At 44.1% G+C, this 24967-nt stretch overlaps 1 protein-coding gene across 1 annotated transcript in view; it reads left to right on the forward strand.

Annotated features, from left to right (window-relative positions):
• lama5 (laminin, alpha 5) overlaps positions 1 to 24967 on the forward strand; it is a 119327-nt gene that overhangs the window by 24754 nt on the left and 69606 nt on the right. The window contains exons 3-7 of the mRNA XM_078255965.1: positions 9761 to 9878; positions 13653 to 13771; positions 14925 to 15095; positions 15277 to 15374; positions 24190 to 24305. Of these exons, the coding sequence (XP_078112091.1) occupies positions 9761 to 9878; positions 13653 to 13771; positions 14925 to 15095; positions 15277 to 15374; positions 24190 to 24305 (622 nt within the window). The remainder of the gene's footprint in view (positions 1 to 9760; positions 9879 to 13652; positions 13772 to 14924; positions 15096 to 15276; positions 15375 to 24189; positions 24306 to 24967) is intronic.

A 24967-nucleotide genomic window follows, 5' to 3' on the forward strand; every position in this document is an offset into this window, starting at 1 on the left:
AATGCCCTCAAATTTGGAACACGTGTGTCTCCGGAAGTTTGTTGGTTATGACTTATGAGATTTTTATGAAGTGCGAGTGAATGATGCATCTTTCCAAAGTGTTTCAGAATAACCCAAAATGATGTGTTGCATCGTCTGTGTGTAGGGTGGACTATCTCAACCACCGCTGATTGAGATTTGACCAAACTGGGCAGAGTGATGCAATAATCATCTGCACTCACGTTCATTGTTTTCAACTCAACGAGAAGAAATGATTTAGCGTCTGAATGCAAGTCTTAAACAACCCTCAAACAGCCATGCGAAGGCTCACAATCAGCTTTTTCTGGGGAAGTATGTTTAGGCAGACAAGGAGGTTGTCTCGGAGGCAAGGAGCCGGACAAAATGTCCTCACTTTTCAAAAATGTCCTCACTCTCAAGGTCTAAGATAGAAGTACAGGACACACACGCACGCACGCACGCACACACACATGCACGCACACACACACACCAACACACACGCGCACGCACATGCACACACACACACACACACACACACACGCACGCACGCACACACACACACACACACACACACACACACACACACATGCACACACACACACACACACACACACACACACACACATGCACACACGCACACACGCACGCACGCACACCAACACACATACACACACACATGCACGCACGCACGCATACCAACACACACACACACACACACACATGCACGCACGCACACACACACACACACACACACACACACACGCACACACACGCATACACACACACACGCGCACACACGCACACACACACAGACTGACTCTTAAATCTTCATGTTTTGATCTCTGTGTGCCAAAGCACTTTCCAATAAATGAACACTACAGATACGAAGAAAATGCATCAAAGTAAACTTTTATTGGCAGTAATACGTCTCCCTTTCTCTCTCCCCCCCTTCCTCCCGGCCAGTCTTTTCTGAGAAGAAGCCTCTGTGAGTGTTTCCATGACGGCAGTCCATCTCTCTTATCTTTTATCTCTCTCCTCGTCCTTCTCCTCCCATCTTCCTCCACGTCTGCTTTTCTTTTCTCTTCCTATTCATAGACTTCCTCCTCTCTAGCGCCGCGTTCCCTACAAAGCTGTAATTCCCAGGATGGTCTAGTGGTCCAAGGGTAGACATGTGGATGCCCAGTAGATATTGTTGATTGGTCTGTAATTCTGTGTATTATGCAGCAGCTCATGTTGTGCCAGTGTCACTTTGCAATATACAGGGGCGGAGCTAAAAGGGGGGTGCATGAAATACGATGAATTTGACTAATGACTTTATGATTTGTCTCTCCCCGTTCACTACTGTACATATTTTTTTTCCAAAAGAAGGTCCCATGGGGACCGCAGGAAGGGGAGGGACTGAAGACAGAGTGTCTGTAATCTGAACATTTCTGAGAAGTATTTTAGAAACACTGAGAGCACCGGCTGAGCATGTATGGGCCGGCTGCATGAATGTATAGGTGGTAAAGGTGTGCACGTTGTCTCTGTACATCTGTAGCCTCGGGGCAGCCAAATGCCACCTGGACAAGTGTGTAGTTGGAATATGAAGGTGGTTATTGGGAACATGCAGGCTGTTATTAGGTACAGTTCTCTATAAGTGTTGGTCAGGGTTTCTCTACCTTTCATTTACAGGCGTGTAGATAATGTGTAGTTCCAGGGTTACATATCTGGGAAAAGAAGACGATTGCTAAACTCAGTGACTGCTAATAAGCTGCCAAGATTGGGCTTTAAAGCAATGGATTGAAGTGTCCTGATTATATCTCTCACAGTTTAAAATCACAGCAGCAGATCATTTAGGGAACTTACAGGAGGCTTTACAGGTCAATTAGCCCTGGGCTAGATTTGACATTTGCAGCTTTAAATGGGAGATGTCCCTACCCTTAGCTTGGGGCTAACTAAACCCCACCTCAGATCAGGCTTTTGGGTCTTTTAAAGGTGACAGTTCTCCCCCAAAACAAAGCTATATACTATATATTGTTCCTCTTACCTGTAGGGCTACTTATCAATCTAGATTGTTTGGTGTGAGTTGCCTGTTACGACAGGAAATACACTTTACGGGTTTGGCTCTTTGCACCCCGGGGCTGAATCAGCTAATTGGACAGCCGAACAGCTAATCGAGCTAACTAGCTAATGGCAGCTACCCTAAAGCTAAATTCACTGTCGCCAAACTGCTCTTATAACTTTTATGACATCTTAATGACAAGTCCAAATGGTTCCACTTCACTTGAGGTCATGGATGTTATTCATGACAACCTCTTAATGACTAGCTAAATAGTTTCTTAAAGTTTGATAATTAGGTCTGCCATGACATATCTATGACTAGGTATTACAGCCAAGTTTTCATAACAAAGACATTGTTGTCATTAATGACAAGTTGTCATAACAGCCACAATTTGAAAATGCTAACTTTGCAATAAAAGTGTCATAATTTACCGAATGCCACTTAATGACAACAGTTATGGACATTCATAAAGACTCCTTCATGTTCATGACAGGTGTCGTCTCATAGTTATGACGGTGTCATGTCAGTCTTATGCACAGCCCTTCAAATAAAGGGTCATTGCCGAGGTGCATCTAGTTCCATCATAATGGAGAGAAGGCAGACATCTCTACAGCCGATATCTTCAACACTGGACATACTAAATACTGGATTGATGAATACTACAGGTAGGAGGACAAATATGGATTTTTGATTTTGGGGTGAACTGTCCCTTTTTGGCTCTATGGTGTTTTAAGCCAAAAACGTCGACTTCAAGGCAGCGTTGCGACCGTCGACTTCAAGGCACCTAACCCTAACCCTAACCCTAACCATTGCCTAATCCTAGTGCCTTCCAGGCAGCGCTGCCTGGAAGACGACGTTGGGTGCTTAAAACACCAAACACCCCCTTTTTGAAGTATATATTTGTACAATTATCTGTCAGGCCCGCGACTCCTGGGTGGAGATAATAAATATAGTAATAGATAGATGAGCCCGACTTCAAACGGGGTCAAATGTCTGCTTTTATGGAGCGTTGAAGAAGGAAAATTGAACAGTGGTGTATCCTGACGAGGTGTTTGTGAACACCGCGGATGGTTTTGAACTTTATATTCCAATTATTGGCAAAACCCAAAACTCAAATCCAACTTATTATATATCCATTTGTAGAGTTCATCACATTTTGCCATTTTGTACGCCAGCAGGCGTTTCACCCCGTCTTTTGAGTGGCTTTCAGATGATGACAAACTTTCAGATGACACTTTTGTACGACCTGGTCCTTTTCGAGCGTACAGTTCTGAACCCTTAGCTCTTTCCCGCCAAGCTCTGTGAGCCTCTCACTTTTGTTGGAGGATAAATCAGTCCCCAGTGAACAAGTCAAAGCCTCTGCTTTGATAGACACGGTATCGTTTTCAGCCCTTAGACTTTAACAAGACACGTTTAAAGAGGCGTCTTGGTTTAAACTGCGAAACCTGAAACTGTCAGAAAATGTTCTCACTGAAATCTAAGAGGCGCTGCGAGAGTCTTCCCTCAGGAATCTTTGTCAGGAATTCTATCCTGGGATTCTGGAAGGAGGAGTGGATGGACATTCCCGAACCCCTGGAGAGAGAGGGATAAAGGGACAGTGTAGACACTCCTGAGCTACAAACTGCAATACATTTCCTCCTCCAATGTGATATTCCTCCATGCAAACATTCAAAAGCAAAGGCTCTACCAAGTAGACATCCAAATTCTATGTATATCAACATTTAAATGCTGCACAGCTTCATTTTGTTTTTATTTGGTCATAACTATCCATTTAGTTTAAACCCGATATTTCTGCACAGTTTGTAGATTTAGATTCCTGTGGTGGCTGCGTAGGATTGTCATAAATGACTACAGCCATTAAAACTTCATCAGGAAAGCTTGGATGTTAAACGATGACATTCTGTACAGCTGTAGAGTGTGCTGGAACAAATGAAAGAAAGAAAGAGAGAGAGAGGGGGAGAGAGGGAGAGGGAGAGGGAGAGGGAGGTATATATGAATACTGTACACATGTTTAGGGAGGATTAGGAAAGGAAAAGGGAGGTACAGGAGAGACACTGAGATTGACTTGGAATGTGAGGAATGACCTTCGCTCTCACACACACACACACACACACACACACACACACACACACACACACACACACACACAGAGCAGTTGCTGTCTCTCCACACTGATACACTGTGCAAGAAGTTAATCAACTTATCACTTCTTCTACTGGTGTGTGTGTATGTGTGTGTGTGTGTGTGTGTGTGTGTGTGTGTGTGTGTGTGTGTGTGTGTGAGAGATCACAGCAGCTGCTCCTCAGTCTGGCACCAGTGCATCTGTCTGCAGATTGCACACTGACTGACTGACAGATAATAAGAAGAGTCCGTGGAATGAATGGATGTGTGAACGTTCCACGAGAACGGTGTCGGCAGGTTTTTACACCCTCCTAACGTATGAAGCATCTTCGACTGTAGATGTAATGCAGATTCATATAAAACAGAAAGAAGCAGAAATTCCTTACATTTAAGAAGGTGGACACCGTGAAATGTTTTGGCTTACCAAACGACTGAAACGATTGACTAAAAGAATGTCAATTGAAAAGCAATCAATTCATCCATTCCTTTTAGCAGGCTTGACACCTATATATATATATATACTACATGACCTGTGGGATATGTATTGTCATGCTTTATACATCTATAAAAATATTCTTTTCTTAACAAAGGAGTGAAGGGATGCAAGAAACAAGCAGAAACACGGAATGGTCCTTTAAATCTCTTCCATATATTGACAGATGCAGCTGTAGCTCTGTCTCTCCTTTGCTGCTTTACTTCATTTCCTTAGTCCTGTCTCTTATCAACCTTACTCACACACACACACACACACACACACACACACACACACACACACACACACACACACACACACACACACTCACACACTCTCTGTCTCTCATTCTCTCTCTTGACACCCACAAGAGGCCAGAATAATCTGCCCTTCCGCCAGGCTTACTGTTAGGAAAAAACTCACTTGTGTTTCCACACACACACACACACCCCCCGAAGGTCCGAACATCTGTTGGTACTGTGTGATGTCAGAACACCGTCCGCGGCAGTGTGTGTGTGCTCTGATTGAAGAGCATTTTCTCTGAAGGCACAGTGTAGAGTGATTCCAGCCCAATTAAGATTCCATTCATAGTGATGAAAATAAGTATTAATTAATCAGTGAGTTGACTGACTGAGAATGGGTTTGGCATTTCTTATAATAAGCTATTTCTTTCAATCCATCTAGCAGCTTAAAATACTAAATATATGCTGGTTTTAGCTTCTCGATTAAGGAATATTTTTCATCAGTCTAGGCAAACACACACACACACGCACACGCACGCACACACACACACACACACACACACACACACACACACACACACACACACACACAGTGTTGTCGGTGATGTCATTATTGACATCTCTGTGTTTTTTCTGCTGTGGTTTTCTGACGGGAACATTTGTCAGCTTCTTTTCTTTGTCTGTCTGTCCGTCACACACTGATACTCTGATATCACACACACACACACACACACACACACACACACACACACACACACACACACAGTGTTGTCGGTGATGTCATTATTGACATCTCTGTGTTTTTTTCTGCTGAGGTTTTCTGGCGGGAACATTTGTCAGCTTCTTTTCTTTGTCTGTCTGTCCGTCACACACTGATACTCTGATATCACACACACACACACACACACACACACACACACACACACACACACACACACACACGCTCATTTCCTCTCCGACTCTTTCAGTCTGGGACCTCATTTCAACCCCTGCATCTGTTTTCTCCTGTCATCCATCCCGCCCCTCAGGTGTTTTTTTTTCGCCCTCCACTGAGTTACGATTGATTTATCAGATTTATTTCAGTAATCACATTACTTTATGCTTTGGGTTTTTCGTGCTCGTGACTTGCAGCCGCCCCGCAGAGAGCAGTTGATTGGATTATTCCGATGGCGATCCAGATGTGGGCTTCCTCAGCTGTTAGATCTTTGAAGTCCCAAAGGCACATTTGAATACCGAAGACTTCAATTTAACTGGATATTCATGTGACGGAAGTGATGCGTTTGAGTGTAATAGGAAATCAGAGAGTCATTCAGCAGTGTGCTTCGTTTTACGGGGAATTCATCTTTTAGCAGTAGGTATGTTATGCGTACTGTATATTATGTATATTATTTGGCTTTTTGACAAATTTGACATGCACAATTTACACGATGAATGAAATATGAAATTCCTATAATATCTAATACATATGTACACAGAGTTGCGTACTGTGTGTGGATTCAGCCACAGCATTTTTTCTCTATAAAGGGTCTCAACAGGTGACATTTCAAGTCTGTGTTGGATCTCTCTCTCTCTCTCTCTCTCTCTCTGCTGGGTGGGTACATGTTGAAGCGACCTTCCTCCCTCCCTCATCCCTCCATCCTTCCCTTCCCTTCCTGCTTTCCTTTTTTTTTTATTGTGCCTCCTGTCTTATCTCCATGGTTACCTGGGGCACTGGGAATGTGGTGCCACCGAGGAATGTGTACAATTATTAAACCAGCCAGGGGCCAGACACACACACACACACACACACACACACACACACACACACACACACACACACACACACACACACCTGCATTCCTCGGACATATGCACACGGTATATGTCTGCATTCATCTGCATTTAAACGGTATCTCTCTCTCTCTCTGCGTCGATCTCTTTAAAAGAATAGCAGGGCCAGCGTGTGTGCGTGTGCGTGTGTGTGTGCGTGTGCGTGCGCGTGTGTGCATGTTGCGCGTGTGTGTGTGTGTGTGTGTGTGTGTGCGCGTGTGTGCGTGTGCGTGTTTCAGAGCAGATCCCCTGATTGCTCTGCGTGTTAGGTCGCGTGTGTTTTCCGTTAGAAACAAAGTCATGTGCTGTGAACTTGGGGTCGCTCTTGCTTGCTTCTGGGTTTGTCTTCGTTGGCCCCGAGGGGCATGTAGGGGCCTCGCTTTCTGTTTCCAGTCCTTTAGATCTCCTTCAGACACACACACACACACACACACACACACACACACACACACACACACACACACACATGCTTATATACACACAGTGCCTTTGGTTAAGCCTTTATTTGTGTCTGAAGAAGAAATCACCTCCTTTTACAGGCCAATCTTCTATACCAAAGTGGATATAAAAGTCTGTTTATAGAGAGTTTTGAGTTTATATAGTTTAGAGGAGTGATATACATGTTTAAGGGTTTTTATGGATACTTTCTTTCTACTGTGTACGTACAAAAGAAGTGAGCCGAGTGAATAATTGTGACAGTTGATCCCCTGAACTTTGCAGTAACAAAGTTGTGAATGGTTGGATGGATGGAGATGGATGGAAAAAACTTCTCTTCTGTCAACAGGGAAAAGATGACATGCCCCCCCCCTCCCCCTCCTCCTCATCCCTCCCTCCATCCTTCTTCTCTGTCATCAGTCTGAAACGCACACTTCATGGCATTCCCCAGTGATGGAGTAGTGCTAGTTTTTGCAGGTCTTTGTGTGTGCGTGCGTGCGTGCGTGCGTGTGCATGCGTTGACGTTTTGTGTGTTGTCATCACCTCTGACAGAGCTGTCTGTTACAAGAAGGAAGTGTGGAGATTACAGGTGATTTGTGTGTGTGTGTGTGTGTGTGTGTGTGTGTGTGTGTGTGTGTGTGTGTGTGTGTGTGTGTGTGTGTGCGTGCGTGTGTGTGTGCGTGTGTGTGTGTGTGCGTGCATTGGCGTGCGTGCGTGCGTTTTGTGTGTTGTCATCACCTCTGACAGAGCTGTCTGTTACAAGAAGGAAGTGTGGAGATTACAGGTGATTTGTGTGTGTGTGTGTGTGTGTGTGTGTGTGTGTGTGTGTGTGTGTGTCCGTCAGTGTCAGTTCTAGACAGGGACATTTGTTGCATGTCAACCCCCCGCCCCCTCCCCTTCCTCTCTTTACAGCTGTCAACTATCAAATCCAAAGGTGAAAGATGCCTCCCCAAAAAGCTAATTTTTTTGAACAAATCCCTGGTGATGTAAGAGCTGTCTCTCGTCTCTCTGCTTCCTCCCTTTGGGTCAAATGTCCTGCTGTCATGTCCAACAAGTCACTCATCTGCCAGACTGATGTCATGAAGTGGCGTATGTATGACACGCCAATCCGTATGCCATTATTGGCGTGTTATCAAGACGCATAGTTGTTTTTGAGCGTGTAAATCAACGCCGTTTGACCTCCATTGACTTACATTACCTTGTGATTACGTGTCAATTGACGCCGTAGAGAGTAGTATGAAAGGGAGAAAATCTGCATAGGTAGGTTGGTCGGGGGGGTGGATGGGTCAAACAACACAGGACTTTCACCCAGGAGACCGGGGATCGGGTTTACAGTAGGGGTAGGGGGGGGAAAATCCATACAGCATAGTATTGTGATATATTCCATGGCAATACTGTATGGATACACAGACGCCAAGTATGGATCTATTATTATTATTATGTGTTGGTCAGTTTGTCTGCTTGACAATCCCATTTTGCAGCAACAAAATTGAAGTGAGATGAAATGTATCTTTTTAGGTAAAACAGATGTTGACATAGTGTCCTTTCGCGATAATATCGCAATGATATCGTATAATAATATGGCATAAGTATCGTGGGGGCCGCTGGTGATTTCCACCCCCTAGTTTACAGTGAGTGTTGATTGGGTCAGCCACACACACACACACACACACACACACACACAGACACACACACACACACACACACACACACACACACACACACACACACACACACACACACACACACACACACACACACACACACACACACACACACACACACACACACAGAGGAGGTGTAAAAACGGAGGTGCTGGTGATTACTTATAATATCATGATGTGCGTCATGGTGTTGTTCCAGTGTGTTCTGTTTCCACCGGGGGGAGGTTCTAAGGTCCGACAGACCTAACAGTGGAACAGCTGAACTTGTCTCCCCCCCCCCCCCATGAGAGCATCATCGCCGGCTAACCAGCTCCAGGTCCTTTCAGGAAATGAATGAGGAATGACAAGGTAAAAGAGAGGAGGCTGGGGAGCATCTGGTGTTCATTACTGACAGGAATCAGCCTTTTGATAATCACCTGTCATGTGACACGACGTCACAGATCCAGCACGCCGTAGTTGGTTTAGACGGGGCGACGTTTCCCAGTCTGGTAGCTCTCTTTTCCTTTTTCACCACAATTGTCTTCTTTAAAGGGTCCTTTTTCTTTCTTTTCAACCTGGACCCCATTTCCCCATGCATTTTTGTCAGTATGTGACCGAAAATCTTTGAAATTTGAAATTGGTCCAGTATTGAGCGAGATCGCAGTGACGGGTCGGCCCGAACTGTACTGCAACACGACATGATGGGGCAATAGTGCAGCTCCCGTGGGTGCTGTGTCCCCCTATAAGCCCAAAGAATAGGTTGTCAGGAGTGGGACCTGTTGCTGCCAGACATCTGTGGTCTGGATGTGTCCAGTGATAGACCTCGAGGAGAGTAATCAAGACCAGCGTTGTATAAATATGAATGTATTTGTGCCGTTGATGGGTATGTCAGCGTTGTTGTTTATTTCATCTTCAGACATGTTCAGAGCTGACCCAAACAATGTGAACTGTGTTTGAATATGTGAATAATGCCAGTGTCTTCATCTCTGTGTCTCCGCAGGTCTTCCACGTGGCCTACGTGCTGATCAAGTTTGCAAACTCTCCCCGTCCGGACCTCTGGGTTCTGGAGAGATCCGTGGACTTTGGGCAGACCTACCAGCCCTGGCAGTACTTCGCCTGTGAGTAGGAACATATATTATATACATAAATATACATATGTTCGCCCAGGGGCATAGGGCTCGTTTCAACATTGGCTGGGACACACATGGGACCCCAGAACATTTTGAGCGTCAATCACTTCATTTCCTGCATTTTGGTGGATTTTTATGCAACAATCTGTGGTGCAAATGTCTTTATGTAAAGGGAATTATTACTCTCCTGTATAGTTCAAAACTGTTTGCATATTCAAAACACATTTTTTGGGATGTTTTGTTGGACTCATGTACATCTCAACAACAAATCTGTCAGAGAACGAGGCCTTGCTAAAGCCAGAAGCTCCAAATTTTTACAAAAAATCAACATAAACGAAAAAGTATTGCAAAGTAGACACAATTCTTGTTTCTCCAGTATGTTTTGAGCCCCCTGAAAGGTTATTTTTCCCTGTTTTGGGGAGTGGGGTTGTCTTATGAGGGTGGACAAATCTATCTCTTCTAAATATTGGGGGGGACCCGCCCGAAATCTACGCCTATGTATTTACCTATACAATGCATACATGCACATGTGTGCCTCCAGATGTTATTCTGGTTGTTAGGAGCAAACCGAGTCAGATTCCATCTTCATCACTTCATGCTTTCCCAACCTCCCCTAGGGTTCTCCTTAATTCTCCCACTAATCTCAGAGTTAAACAGCAGCCCCGAGGAAGGGGGGGGGGGTCCATTACATCATTAGAGCTGCCATCTGATTGGCTGTGGCAGCTGTCAGTCCAGGTGGGCTGCAGGGGGAATTCCAGGCATGCATGTCTGCTAACAGGTCGCAGCTTGTAGTAGAAGAGGGTGTGTGTGTGTGTGTGTGGGCAGTTATTTGCATTATTGTAAGACGCTCCAGGTGTCCTAGAAAATGTTGATGGAAATGACAAAATTTGGGGAAAAAAAGTGTTGACGCTCGCTGGAGGTGGTTTTTGCATTCAGAGAGTTCAGGCGCAAAATGGGAGATGGCAACAGCTTTGCCGAATAAGTTGTGACGTAGCGAACATGTAAGTCACATGACTATAGTCCCGGTATCCATCGGATGCGCCGTACACTCGTGGCACAAGGTGTGTATTGACGAATCGGTTCAACAGCTTGAATGGTATGGCCCTGCACACCGCGTATATGCAGCAGTGAACGGTTGTCTCGCTGACACCAAATGTCTCTGCCACAAGCCTGGATTCTGCACAGGTGGCCCACTTGTCCAATGCTCCCTCTCTCCATTTAGCCAAAGAACTTAGCTTCTAAAACTCTTTGATTTAGCAAGACGGTTTGCAATCTACAACCATGCGTAACGTCAATACTTGACCAAGCTACGCTTTGCGTAGTCTAGTTTATTCGCTCTGAACCATTGTGTCAGGTAGTTGATCATTCATGGCCCAGAAGCTTCCTAAGACTGACAGATGATGAGCCTTGAATGCTGCTGGTTGGGGCTAGTTGTCATTACTTTCAGTATACATCCCCAAAATCCTCTGGTGCCAGGACAGGGGCCGAGCGTGCTAACTGTCACCCCGAGCCGGCTCGAGTCGACACGGCTACTTAAGATCACCTCCCACCTGCTGAGAACCTTTTCTTTTTAACCCCAAAAAATCAGTAAAAGTAACATTTGTTTAGATATACTTCATAGTATCTGTAGAGCTTTTTACAAAAGGCAGCTTAACTCTTTTGAAATATCGACAGTGGTCTTATAGTCAGGGGGAGGGCAAGAGGATACATGTTTCTGTGTGTTTCTGTGTGTGTGTGTGTGTGTGTGTGTATGTGTGTGTGTGTGTGTGTGTGGTACTACAGAGTAAATTAGTGTTGGCCTCAAAGCTGTAAACCTATTTGTCAGTTTTAGTTTCAACTAATTGCTGCAGCTGTCAGCAGCACACACACACACATACACACACACACACACACACACACACACACACACACACACACACCAAAAATTGGCAGTGACATCTTGACATTATAAAATCACCCGTCCCTCTTCGTCTTTGTCTTGTTTTCGTGCTCTTTCTCTCTGCTTCTGTGCCAAGGACACACATCGGAGATAAAGGGAAAGTATTCCAGGAATGTACCGCTACGTCTTCATGAAGAAACAATGTGACTTAAACAAGCCAAAGTCTCAAACACACACACACACACACACACACACACACACACACACACACATACACGCTTATACAATTTGATTATTCCTAAAAGGCAGACGGTTATTTCCCTAAAGCCAGATCGAGCAGCCAACGTTTATACAAGGACATGAAATGAAATGAGATGAACCTAACCAACCTTTTAGACTTCAGACTGGTCATATTTAGTTAAAGTGGCTGAAGTGTGTGAACAAAATCTGAAAATAGTGTGTGTTTTTTACTCACGGACTATGCAAGGTTGGATCAACAATGCCCCAAAAAACTTCTGTACCTACTGTACATAATTGATTAATAATAATAATAATAATTCTAGATTTATATTGAATTAGATCAGATTAAGTTTTACAGTAGGGTTTGACACACTGCTCTGGTGTGTCCCCCTCTCATTCCCCCTGCTCTGGTGTTTCCCCTCTCATTCCCCCTGCTCTGGTGTGTCCCCCTCTCATTCCCCCTGCTCTGGTGTTTCCCCTCTCATTCCCCCTGCTCTGGTGTTTCCCCTCTCATTCCCCCTGCTCTGGTGTTTCCCCCTCTCATTCCCCCTGCTCTGGTGTCTCCCCCTCTCATTCCCCCTGCTCTGGTGTTTCCCCTCTCATTCCCCCTGCTCTGGTGTTTCCCCCTCTCATTCCCCCTGCTCTGGTGTGTCCCCCTCTCATTCCCCCTGCTCTGGTGTTTCCCCTCTCATTCCCCCTGCTCTGGTGTTTCCCCCCTCTCATTCCCCCTGCTCTGGTGTTTCCCCCCTCTCATTCCCCCTGCTCTGGTGTTTCCCCCTCCTCTGCATTCCCCCCTATCCCTGCCTGGCGTTTCCCCTCTCATTCCCCCTGCTCTGGTGTGTCCCCCTCTCATTCCCCCTGCTCTGGTGTTTCCCCCTCTCATTCCCCCTGCTCTGGTGTTTCCCTCTCTCATTCCCCCTGCTCTGGTGTTTCCCCTCTCATTCCCCCTGCTCTGGAGTTTCCGAGCCCCTAAACTGGAGACATTTGGAAACCCCTCTGACCCTTTTTGGTTTGGAATCTGCTGGGTTGTGTTGCCATCTCAACGGCCGCAAACAGAGACCTTTGGCCACACCGACACTGACGCCAACGTTTCTCCTCCTGATTGAGTCATGAGGTCTCGTTCTCTGAGACTAAGCTACTAATGTTACCATGGTAACTACCAGCAACGGGCGGAGTATACATGCTGCCTCCTGTTTATGCCCAGTGTACCAGAATGTTGACGAGATATTTTGGTTAGGGCATGTTAGTTTAAACAGATTAGTTCTTCTACTGGAGCTAAAACAACTTGGCACCAAGATCACTTTTGGCTCAAACTCTGAGTTCTGTGGAAGCTGGTGATTGTGCATTACAGCTGTTGTGAAGCTGAAAATGCAGCTGAGGTATATTTAGGGAGGACTGTTGGGTAAAATATAGACCTCCACCAAGCCGAGACCCTCCTCTAATTATCACACGGAGACGCATCATTAAAATGCCACAAGATGCTCAGGATGTTCACAAGTTTGCAAATACGTGTTTGGGCTGATTAGAAGCTTTTCTTTTCTCTCCCCCCTTTCTCTGCCTCTCTCTCTCGTGTGTGTGTGTGTGTGTGTGTGTGTGTGTGTGTGTGTGTGTGTGTGTGTGTGTGTGTGTGTGTGTGTGTGTAGCCTCCAAGAGAGACTGTATTGAGCGTTTTGGACAGAGGACCATTGAGAGGATCAGCAATGATAACGACATCGTCTGCACCACCGAATACTCCCGTATAGTCCCGCTGGAAAATGGAGAGGTGAGTGTGCGTTTTGCTCGACAGCTGTTGACCGTTAGCTTTTCGGCAGGTAGCAGTAGGTAGCATGCAGCTGAAGACACAGGGTAACATTAGCTTACCTGCTGGTAGCATGCAGCTGAAGACACAGGGTAACATTAGCTTACCTGCTGGTAGCATGCAGCTGAAGACACAGGGTAACGTTAGCTTACTGACAGGTAGCATGCAGCTGAAGACACAGGGTAACGGTAGCTTACCAGCTGGTAGCGTGCAGCTGAAGACACAGGGTAACGTTAGCTTACTGGCAGGTAGCATGTGTCAAACTCAGCTGCATGAAACATTTTGCCTTCCCGTGAGTGAGTTATGGAAACAAACAATGAAGGTAAAGCATGTGGTCTCTGACGGGACTCCATTGTGCATTCATGTGCACCTTGTTAAACCAACGGTGCATTCAATTGCACTTCGTAAACTAGAAGAACGAAGAACCCTTCTCCTATTGTGGCATTGTGGAAAAAACAATGTAAATACAAAATTGAATCGAATCATGGATTAGGAGAATCATGACATCCCTATCAGCAACAGATATGATTATAGATAAATCGTTTCAATCATTTTTCGAGCAAACATTCCTTAATTCCAACTACTCTAATAAGGATGTGCTGCATATGTGACTCTGGGACATTGTGATAGATGTTTTTCACAATTGTTTTGCATTTTATTGATACAAAAATTATAGATTAGTTGGGAAAAGAATCCGTTGATTAATCGATAATGGAAATAATGGTTAGTTGTTAGTTGTAGTTGTTAGTTAGCACTGCATAGCTGCTATCGAGATCATGTTGTGGAATCAGGACCTAAATATCTTCAGGATTCCAAAGAATCTCCCAAGCTGTTTTCACACATATATTTTTTTCATTTTTACAGTCACTGTAAAATTGTACATAAATATACTGAAATAGTTACTGAAATAGGAAATAAGCATGCAGAGCAATTTCCAAAAAACACAGTATGTACGATATAGAGTATATATAGTATATGCATAGTATTATGATGCAGTAGAGCAGATATTGTGAATATAATTTGGTTGATAGCTTCCCTCTGATGTATTCCCAGACTGTAATGTTTAATATGTTTTGGGTGTGTGAGCTGATATGCAGCGTCTGTCCTCCTGTCCCAGGTGGTGGTGTCCCTGGTGAACGGTCGGCCCGGGGCCATGAACTTCTCCTACTCCCCAGTACTGAGGGACTTCACCAAGGCCACCAACATCCGGCTCCGCTTCCTGAGGACCAACACGCTGCTGGGACACCTGATGGGCAAGGCGCTCCGGGACCCCACTGTCACCCGCAGGGTAAGACAGGGCAACCAATTGGGGGAAGATTTATTGTAAAAGTTTGAATCCAGCATGGTTTAAATCCACCTTTACTAGCAGTCAGTCTTCTTTTTTTGCTGCCTTTGCTGGCACATCGCTGCATATCTGCACATTAACACCATCTGTAGAACTCATGTTTAGTATTGTTTTTATTTTACAGTATTACTACAGTATCAAAGACATCAGTATCGGGGGACGCTGTGTGTGTAACGGACACGCTGAGGCCTGCAACGCCAAGGACCCTAACGACCCCTACAAGTAAGATACAGATTCATACCCATACCCAGATTAACACACACACACACACACACACACACACACACACACACACACACACACACACACACACACACACACACACACACACACAGGGAATCAGACTGCACTGTCATGACTCACAGACTTGTGGCAAGCCAACATTGTTTTGGCTGGATTTTGTAGTAGTCGACTGAACCAAGATGAGAGAATGTCTTGGTTAACAGACACGTCTACCTGCTCCAACACACAGCCTCAAACACGCACGCACACACACACACACACACACACACACACACACACACACACACACACACTTGTACGGACTTGTTGAAGGTATCTGGAGACGGTATCTTGCAAAGCCGGTGATGTAGCTCTTTGCTTGTTGTTGCACATGATTGAGTTGGGAATTTTGGAGGAATTTAGAGGGAGGAGAGGGAGAGGGGGGTGGGACTGTCATATAGTTTGATGTACAGTGTAGGCGAATATACTGCTGCTGGGAGGGTTGACACTGTGACCCCGTCATTCTGCAGAAGATAGCAGTCATTTGTTTGACAGTAGATACAAAGCGACAGGTGGCTCTGTTTTGGGTTATTGCTCTACTCTAAATCAGCTCTACTCTCAATCTGGGGTCACGTTCTCGCCAAGGGTTGTATGACAATATGTAAGATTGGGAAACAAATGAAATAACTGTACCTCGCTGATCATACAGATTCTTTTGTCTTCATATTAATGCCAAATCATCTGGATTTGGAGACCAGTTGAATTTCTGTGTAGCTAAGAGCGAGGACATACAGAGGTGTAGAACAGCAGCTTAAAAAAATCTTCATGACCTGGATTAGGGTTGCAAAATTCTGGGAATATTCAAGGTGGAAACCTTTCGTGGGATTTAAGAGGAATTTATGGGAAATACCTGGGAACATAGGCATGACCCTGCGAGTTAACCAACACTAGCTAGCAAGTCAGCTAATGTGGACTGTGTGCAAACTTAGGGTTTGAATTAACAACTAATTCATAGTTGGTCGTAGTTCTTTACAATAAAGAAATAATGGAGATGAATTAAAACTCCTCAATGAGCATGCTCAATCAAGCTAATGTTACCCCTATCAATCAAGCTACATCCCGCATGGTAACAGCTAGCTAGAAAAAAAAAGCTAGCAGAAGGAGTTCACAACTTAAATATGTGTTTGCTGTAATGAAAGAAGATGAAAAGTATGCAAAATTTCCAAAAGATTCCCCAAATTCCAGAGCTTAACTTCCCTCGGAACATTTCCAGATATATACCTACCCTTTGCAGCCATCACCTGGATTAATATTGAGTTACTAAAGTGACATATCAGTCACAATAGGCAGCAGAGGAGCACATTATTCATTTTATTTTTCATTATCAGCCCAAAATATGTCCCTGTGTCTTGGCTTGGAGTTTAAATGCCGTCTCGGTGAATCCCTTAAGGGAGACAGAGACTTTGAAATCTGCAATCATTTCCAAAACGTGGTATCTGTGTTTGAGTCTGTATCTTTTTGACGCTGAGCAGAGAGCGGAGTTCAGCCTCAGACGCGCTGTCAGGTGTGTGTTTAAACTAAAGCTGTTGAAATTCAACTTCACCTCCCGTCCTCTGCGTGTCTGTCTGTGTTTGTGGCAGAGGACTGTGTGTTTGATGGCTGTTTGTAATATCTCGGAGGGGCCCCAATAGTTACTGTAAGAGGACGACGGCTGTATACTTTCACATATCTGCTTGCATGCAATCACCTCTTCGCACGCTTATGCAGGAGACCTTCTCCCCTCGGCGTGTAGCACGTTTTTTCAGCTGACGGCAGATTAGTCTTGCACAGCATTCTGGGATGAGAGAAAAATGTGCTCTGGTTTATTGGCATTTATTTAAACCAGTCACAATTGTGTTGGGCGGAGCTAAGTTCCGGACGGCGCCACGGTGCCTCTGCTAAATAGTCTCAGGAAGGAACTTGTTTTGGTGGAACATGTGGACGTTCAAAAGTAGTTTTAGTCGTGCGAGAGAAAACTCAGATTGGACAGATGTTCAGAGGCCACCAAAACTGCTGACAGATTGAAACAAACGGTGGAATTTGTTGCAGAACTAGTTAGACTTTAATCTAGTTATCTTAAATCCACTTCCACAGCACAATTAGGTATAATTCAGGTCTAAAAATGCACTGAGGTGTTTTAATGGCTCTGGTTGTATAGTTCAGATTTCATACAGTACTGTACGTGACCTTTAATCTCTCTCTGGCACCCGTGACATACATTTACTCTACAGAGAGTGTTTATACTGCCATGATAATGTACGGCAGTTTCACAGAGAGTGCCTGTAGGCTGTACAGTACAGACACCTTAAATATGCAGTACCTGCTGAACCACTTCTGGCTTCACTCCTCCATTTATACGGGATAAGAGGGATTATGGTATATTGCTACTCATCTCCTGAGATCCCTCTTATCCCATGCATTTTGTGACGTACAGTATGTCGCAGTGAATGTGTGTTGGAGATGTCATGTTTAGAATGTTATGGTTCAACTGAAAATGTAACCAGGGTTTTAAATGATGTTTAGCAGCGCCTGAATTTAATGTAAGGCCCAAAGCGTCATGCCTAATGGAGTACTTTGCAGAGTCTTACTTTGTACTATGGAAAGATCGGGTTACAACAGTTGCAGCCTAGAATGAAAACATGAGTAACAAGAAGGGCATCGCCGGCAAAAAGCCATGCCCTATCTCACAATGTTAGCAAAAGTTCAAAATAATATAGCATCTGCCCCGTGGTTCGGATCGGTCCTGAAATTGAAGACGTTCTTCCATGGCCCATGCTACACCCTTCCACCAATTGGCCCATTAGCGTTTTCCAAAATCCTGCTGACAGACAAACAAAACATTACACTAATTCAATGCCTAATTAGGCTTAAGTGCAGACACATCACGTTGGATCGTATTGTTGCCAGCTGGCTGCGTGGAATATATGTGCACATAGTTTGTTATGTCGAGCGCCATTTGGTTTCACTTTGCTGCATCACCTCCAGTTCAGGATCAGAGCTCCGAGAGGTGAGGCTACATCTGGGTTTATCATCAGCACAGCCTGTGTGTGTGTGTGTGTGTGTGTGTGTGTGTGTGTGTGTGTGAGACTTTTCCTTTGGGTGTCAGGATAATAACAAAGCTTAAAGAGGAAGGAACTATGGAGGAAGATAAGTTGTGTTCTTGTGCCTTTTTGTAATCCCTTTGTGACTTTAGTACAATATACTATTATAATACTATTAGAGTGAATTCCAGCAGTGATTGAGAGTGTTGAGAGGTTAACGGGGGGGAGTCTCATATACGTTTTGAAGACCAAAGAACCAAATAATAATCAGATTTGGTGCTATTTGAGGCTGAACATTGATCACTTCCCCACTTCGGTATACTATGCAGACAATGGTATACTATGAACCGTAGCTATGCAGGGTACGACAAAGTGTTCATGGGAAATGTGGGATTTGTACTACATCAGTACTTTATCACCGGCCAAATTGGCTAGTAAGTTAGCGGCTTAGTTGCCGGCTTGTCGGGTGTTCATTTAAAGCCACTGCTCAGATTATATTTCATAAAACATGTAATCATTTCATCGGACTTTAGCGAAGGCAGCACGGTGCACGGTTTCCTCTCCTAAGAACAGATTTTGCCTTTAGAGACAGCTGTTCGTCTGTACCAAAGAGTAGCCTGAGCTTCAGGAGATAGACAGTGAGGATGTTTACATGCACACCAATATTCCACTATTATTCCAAATATGACAATATTCTGAATTTGATACTGGTCATGCTAACAGCATATTCCCAATAAGAACTTCTTCTGAATATAGCATTTTCCGCTTAAGACATGTGTGATATGCCGGTATTATTCAGGTTTTAGAGGCATTCTTTGGACATGTATACAGCGCATTTGGAATATGCATCTCAATCTGGTTTTTTCGCCCAGTTTACGGCCTCTTGCCTGTTAACGGCTTACGGTCAGCTCTGTGCGTTGCTATGGTTGCTGTACACACAAGCCAACAGACTCGATAAGAAGGAGAAACAGCTACTTTTAAACATGATCTAAGACTTGGATATTAACAGGTTTTTGGATGTGCGCACACATCGCTGTGTTCACACTGTCCAACAAGTCCGCCACCGCTGGTACACTTTGAAGAAATTGTATTTTGCACAGCTACATGTAAACAGGAATATTAGTTAAATATTCACTTTCATTAGCCATGGAAAAAGCTTAGTCGGAATATCGTCTTTTTGGAATAAGGGCAAAAATCTGAATATTATGTGCATGTAAACGCAGTCAGTGTTTAATTTAGGACTCTTCTGGTTCTTTCACACATAACAGGATGATTAACCTCAATGGAAAAAGCAATCGCTAAAACAGGAACCCTTTCAAACTGTTTAAAGTACTCTTCAGACATAATCTCTGCTCTGCAACTGGCTTTGAAATAATTATAGGTGTGATCGTGCAAGGTGGATAGAAAATGTGATACAGGGAGTATTCTGGCATTTTTAAACTAAATTCAGTGACACGGATTGATATCATGTTGCAATGTGGTTTACATTTTTATCAACATTTTTTTATTATTCTTCAAACATTCAAGTGTATCCCTGGAGTATACTTGCGTTTGTTTCATGCAGGTGTTTGATTGATGGGAACACGGCGTGAGGAATTTAAATAAATCCCTCCTGACTTCATCAAGCTTTTGGAGATGCTCGGTCTGGTTTGTGTCAGAACGAAGGAATGCAGATGTGAAAACGTACATCAATGCGGCACTTTGTTTAAGGTCGTTATATCCAGCAGGTGTGTTATAGACTGTTATAGGACTGCTGACTGGAGCTCTGTGTTTAAAGGCACTGCTGATATTATCATGACTGGGAGAAACTCAACACTTTGCAGTTTGAAGGAAACACGAAACACAGATGCATTGTGGTCAAGAGAGTGTCCTCAGGGGGGAAGTACTGTCCTTATGTCCGTTCACCTAAAGTAGAAGCACTGATGTAAAACATCTGCTGAATTATTTTTATCCCCGGTGGTAGACAAAATGTATCCCCCCCTCTCAAAGTGATCAATGCTACTTCACCAATGGACCATATATTATATACCGATACCAGTATTAGAAAGGCATCCGATATTGCCTAAAATGCTGGTATAGATATCAGAAAATGCTGGAGTTTATGCACCGATGCGATACCACGTAATTTATTTAGTCACGACTGACTGAAAAGAAAGTTCTACGGCATTCATTGTTTGTTTGTTCATGTTTCAAAAAAAGTTCAACCTGAGCCAGGCCGTAAAACAAGGGTAGAAATCACATCGCATCCATACAGGGATAGTAGTATACAGCAATACAATATATGACACGCTGGTATCGGATCGGTACTCGGTATCGGCTGATACGCAGGTTCAGGTATCGGAATCGGTATCAGGAAGCAAAAAATGGTCAGAGGATCTCTAATTAAAATGGTACAGACTGGGACTATGCCTTGGCATGTTCCAGGCAAACCAAATCAGCCAAAACATTTTACTCCCTTGTAATATTTCTCTAATATGTCCAGTTGGGATTGGATCATCCAGGACAGATGTTAATGCCAGGTGTGAACAGGGTCTTAGGGGCACTGGTTGATCAAATTTTGTGACTAACATTGTAAGCACCAAACTCGTAACATTTTGGTCATGTAGGAAGGGTCATTTAAAACGCTTAGTGTGAGTTAACACAGCAAACAATCATACAGTTTCTGTCCAGCTTAACATATGAAATTCACAATTTTAAAAAGACAGTGCTGCAGTTACTAAACTGGAGTAAGTAAACGCATTGGAAGCTACAAAATTAAGAACACAAAATGATACTTTCTTGGTAACCCCTGTTTTTCCGGTGTTCTTCGCTCAGGAAGCTGCTGGGCCACAGCTAACGATCCAAAACCAGGAAGTAGAGAATTTGGGTGGAAACCGTCGATTGAAAGTCATTTCCTATTATGCTTGAACAGAGCTGATCACCAGGGAGGAAAGGAGAGAAGGATAGAGAGGGAGAGGGCGAGAGAGCTAAGAGACGCATGAGTGAGCGTGCAAATGAAATTGTGTGTGAGCGAGAGAGACTGAATGAATGGATCTGATAGTCAAGGTGAACGCTGGGAACACAATGAGCCTGTTGAAACACAATACACAGACATGTTATCAGCACAGAGCAGAGTGCAGTCACACCCCTCCCGCAGAAGAGCAAGCTCCCCACATACCTTTGAAATAGAGACTTCTTTTATTATACCATAGGTTATTAAGACATTTGACCCCTTAATAATTAAATACATGGTGATATCAACCAAATATGGAAATAAACACCAACTCTCTAAAGAGTCCAAAAAGAACTACTTAAACTCGCGACTGTAGACACAATGAAGCATGTCTTTGCAGCTGCGTGGTTTATCTGTCACTTCAGTTTATGCAGACCCTTATTTCCAAAACAGCTGTCATGTTTTTAATGTTTGAAAACCTGCAGTTAAACTGAAGGTCAGTGCATTCATTCAGGCTTTGTGTTTTTACAGTCAACACAGATATACTTAGGAGTTCAGGACTTAAGACTCAAGAGAATTCATTTTTATTCTTAAGGATTATTATTTTCAAGAGAAAGTTATTAGGAAAGGTACAGAAAAATATGTAAAGAAAATGAAAGGGGAGAGACTATTATCTAAAACTTGGCATACAGAGACATGATTATCTTAAGTTAGCCATAAAGTACTGCTATTCAGTTTTTTTGTTATTGTGTTTAAATGATTTATATTTAACATGTATGTTGAGGTATATATTGTTAATTTGTGCCTTTGTATTATTGTTTATGTGTAATAAAAAATAAAAAGACTTAGGATCGTAATGATATGTAGAGGTTAGCGTCGGTCTGGTGAATGAAATCAAGCTACGTATTCTGTGCATTTTCCTCAATGCAACAAGTCCTCCTAATCAATCGATGATATCAATACAATACAAGAGAGAAGAGAAAAGGTAAATATTACCTTAATGTTTCTGTATCTGTACTTTTAGCGCCAGTTTAAGTCATGTTGACCACAAATTTAGTCATATTTATATTTGTTTTAGAAAAACGTGTCGGGATTGGTGTAGTGACCCCTTTGCCATTCAATTGAATGCCACCAAGGTTGCATAGTCTATTTGTTTTCTGACGCGTGTAGTAAATGACCAAAATGTTCAGTGTTTCCAATAACAACACAATTTATTTATTTCCGTCTGTTTTTTAATTAATGCAACACCTGAGTAGCCTGGCTCGTCCTCCTACGTACTTCCGCTCAATTTTCATTTCCCTTCAGTACTCCGTCTGGGTTTGCGGTATAGTCTTGGGTTTTCTCTGGCCAAATTGTTGGCGGTCCAATCAGCGAACAGAGGGAGGGGCTGAGAACGATGACGTTGAGGCCGTGTGCTACAGTTGTAGTGCCGTGATGGCGGCGGACAAATGAAATGGACCAGAGTCTGGTAGGACCAGGCTAGTGGACCAGAGTCTGGTAGGACCAGGCTAGTGGACCAGAGTCTGGTAGGACCAGGCTAGTGGACCAGAGTCTGGTAGGACCAGGCTAGTGAACCAGAGTCTGGTAGGACCAGGCTAGTGGACCAGAGTCTGGTAGGACCAGGCTAGTCGACCAGAGTCTGGTAGGACCAGGCTAGTGTATCAGAGTCTGGTAGGACCAGGCTAGTGGACCAGAGTCTGGTAGGACCAGGCTAATGGATCAGAGTCTGGTAGGACCAGGCTAATGGACCAGAGTCTGGTAGGACCAGGCTAATGTACCAGAGTCTGGTAGGACCAGGCTAGTGGACCAGAGTCTGGTAGGACCAGGCTAGTGTATCAGAGTCTGGTAGGACCAGGCTAGTGTATCAGAGTCTGGTAGTACCAGGCTAGTGTATCAGAGTCTGGTAGGACCAGGCTAATGTACCAGAGTCTGGTAGGACCAGGCTAGTGAACCAGAGTCTGGTAGGACCAGGCTAGTGTATCAGAGTCTGGTAGGACCAGGCTAACACCCGAGTGCATGTCCCTCTTGATTATAATACCTTACCTCTAACTGACAGTGAACTACTGCCCCAAGTGGCCGGAGGTTGAAGCCACACAAATATAAACATGAACCAAAATGACTCTTACAATTGGAATTCAACTGAAACCACAGGAATAACATTTGATTGGTGATTTTCTTGGATCTGTTTCCTTACTCTTCGTTGCACCTCCTGTGACTCCAGTCCTCCTGTGTTTGTCTTTCTTTGACCGGTTAAGAGGACGAGAGAATGGCGTTAAGAGGGTTGTTCCTCTCTCTCTCTGCTGTGTTTTGGCCACACTCGGCAGGCCGCAGGTTTACAGACTAATCCGATTAACAGCCGCTGTCGATGAAGGGGAAAGATTAACTCTTTCATTGTTGGGGGGGTCTATTTCCATTTTTCTCTTTTCTTTTGACTCTCTGTCACACTCCTCTTTCTTTCTTTCATTCTTTCATTCTTTCTCTTTGAAGTGACAGCAGCAGGGGAAGAGGAAGAGGAATGTGAACTTTTGAGAAAAGTTCACATGATGTTTTACCCAAAGTACAATAGGCAGAGATAGGTACATACCATGGCATGTTTCAGGTGTGTGTGTGTGTGTGTGTGTGTGTGTGTGTGTGTGTGCGTGCGCACGTGTGCGTGTGTGTGTGTGTGTGTGCGTGCGCGCGTGTGCGTGTGTGTGTGTGTGTGTGTGTGTGAAAAGCAATACAAAGGTGATGCCAACATTACACAATTTAAAACCACAGCTGTTGTTGTCTTTACTTATACTGTTCTTGTTGTTGTTTACAGGTTACAGTGCGACTGTCAGCACAACACCTGTGGCTTGTCTTGCGGCCAGTGTTGCCCTGGATACAACCAGTTGCCATGGAAACCGGCCACGACCTACAGCGCCAACGAGTGTGAACGTGAGTAGTACCATAGTCCTGATATACTGTGATACTGACGTACACACACACACACACTAAAGCATACGTGGAAGAACTCGTGCTTGGAAACACACACACACACACACACACACACACACACACACACACACACACACACACACACACACACACACACACACACAGAGTGTTGAATCACTGATCCCTGCAGAGGAATGTGTTGGTTCAACAGAACAAGTTGGCCTTAATTTAACGAAGCTGAACAGGCACATGGGGTGCAGTGCTGCTCTTAGCTTTCTTGGTAACTTTCACACATCTGTCTCTCTAAAATAGCTTCTTTTCTTCTGGTTGAATATGAACCTGAATATGATCAACATATTTGGAATATACCGTACTTCTTTCCTGCCACATTTGTGCCGTAAGATCCGTGTCCACTTAGAGATGTTCCTCCTGCCACTGGATTCAGAACGCATTGATGCTGGGGCGTAAAAAAAAGAAGCAGCATTTGATCATTTCTCATTTACAGTTTTTACATCTGCTAACACACAAAGTCTCTACATGTCACATGGTTTTTGAAACCTCTCAGTCAAAGAGCAAAACCACACACCAAGTCCCCAAAACCATAAGCTATTTCTCAGCCTTTCACTCACTTTTCAATTGCATAAAACACTTTGTGATACCCA

This window comes from Sander vitreus, chromosome 7 (assembly GCF_031162955.1).
Source record: "Sander vitreus isolate 19-12246 chromosome 7, sanVit1, whole genome shotgun sequence".
Lineage (NCBI taxonomy): Eukaryota > Metazoa > Chordata > Actinopteri > Perciformes > Percidae > Sander > Sander vitreus.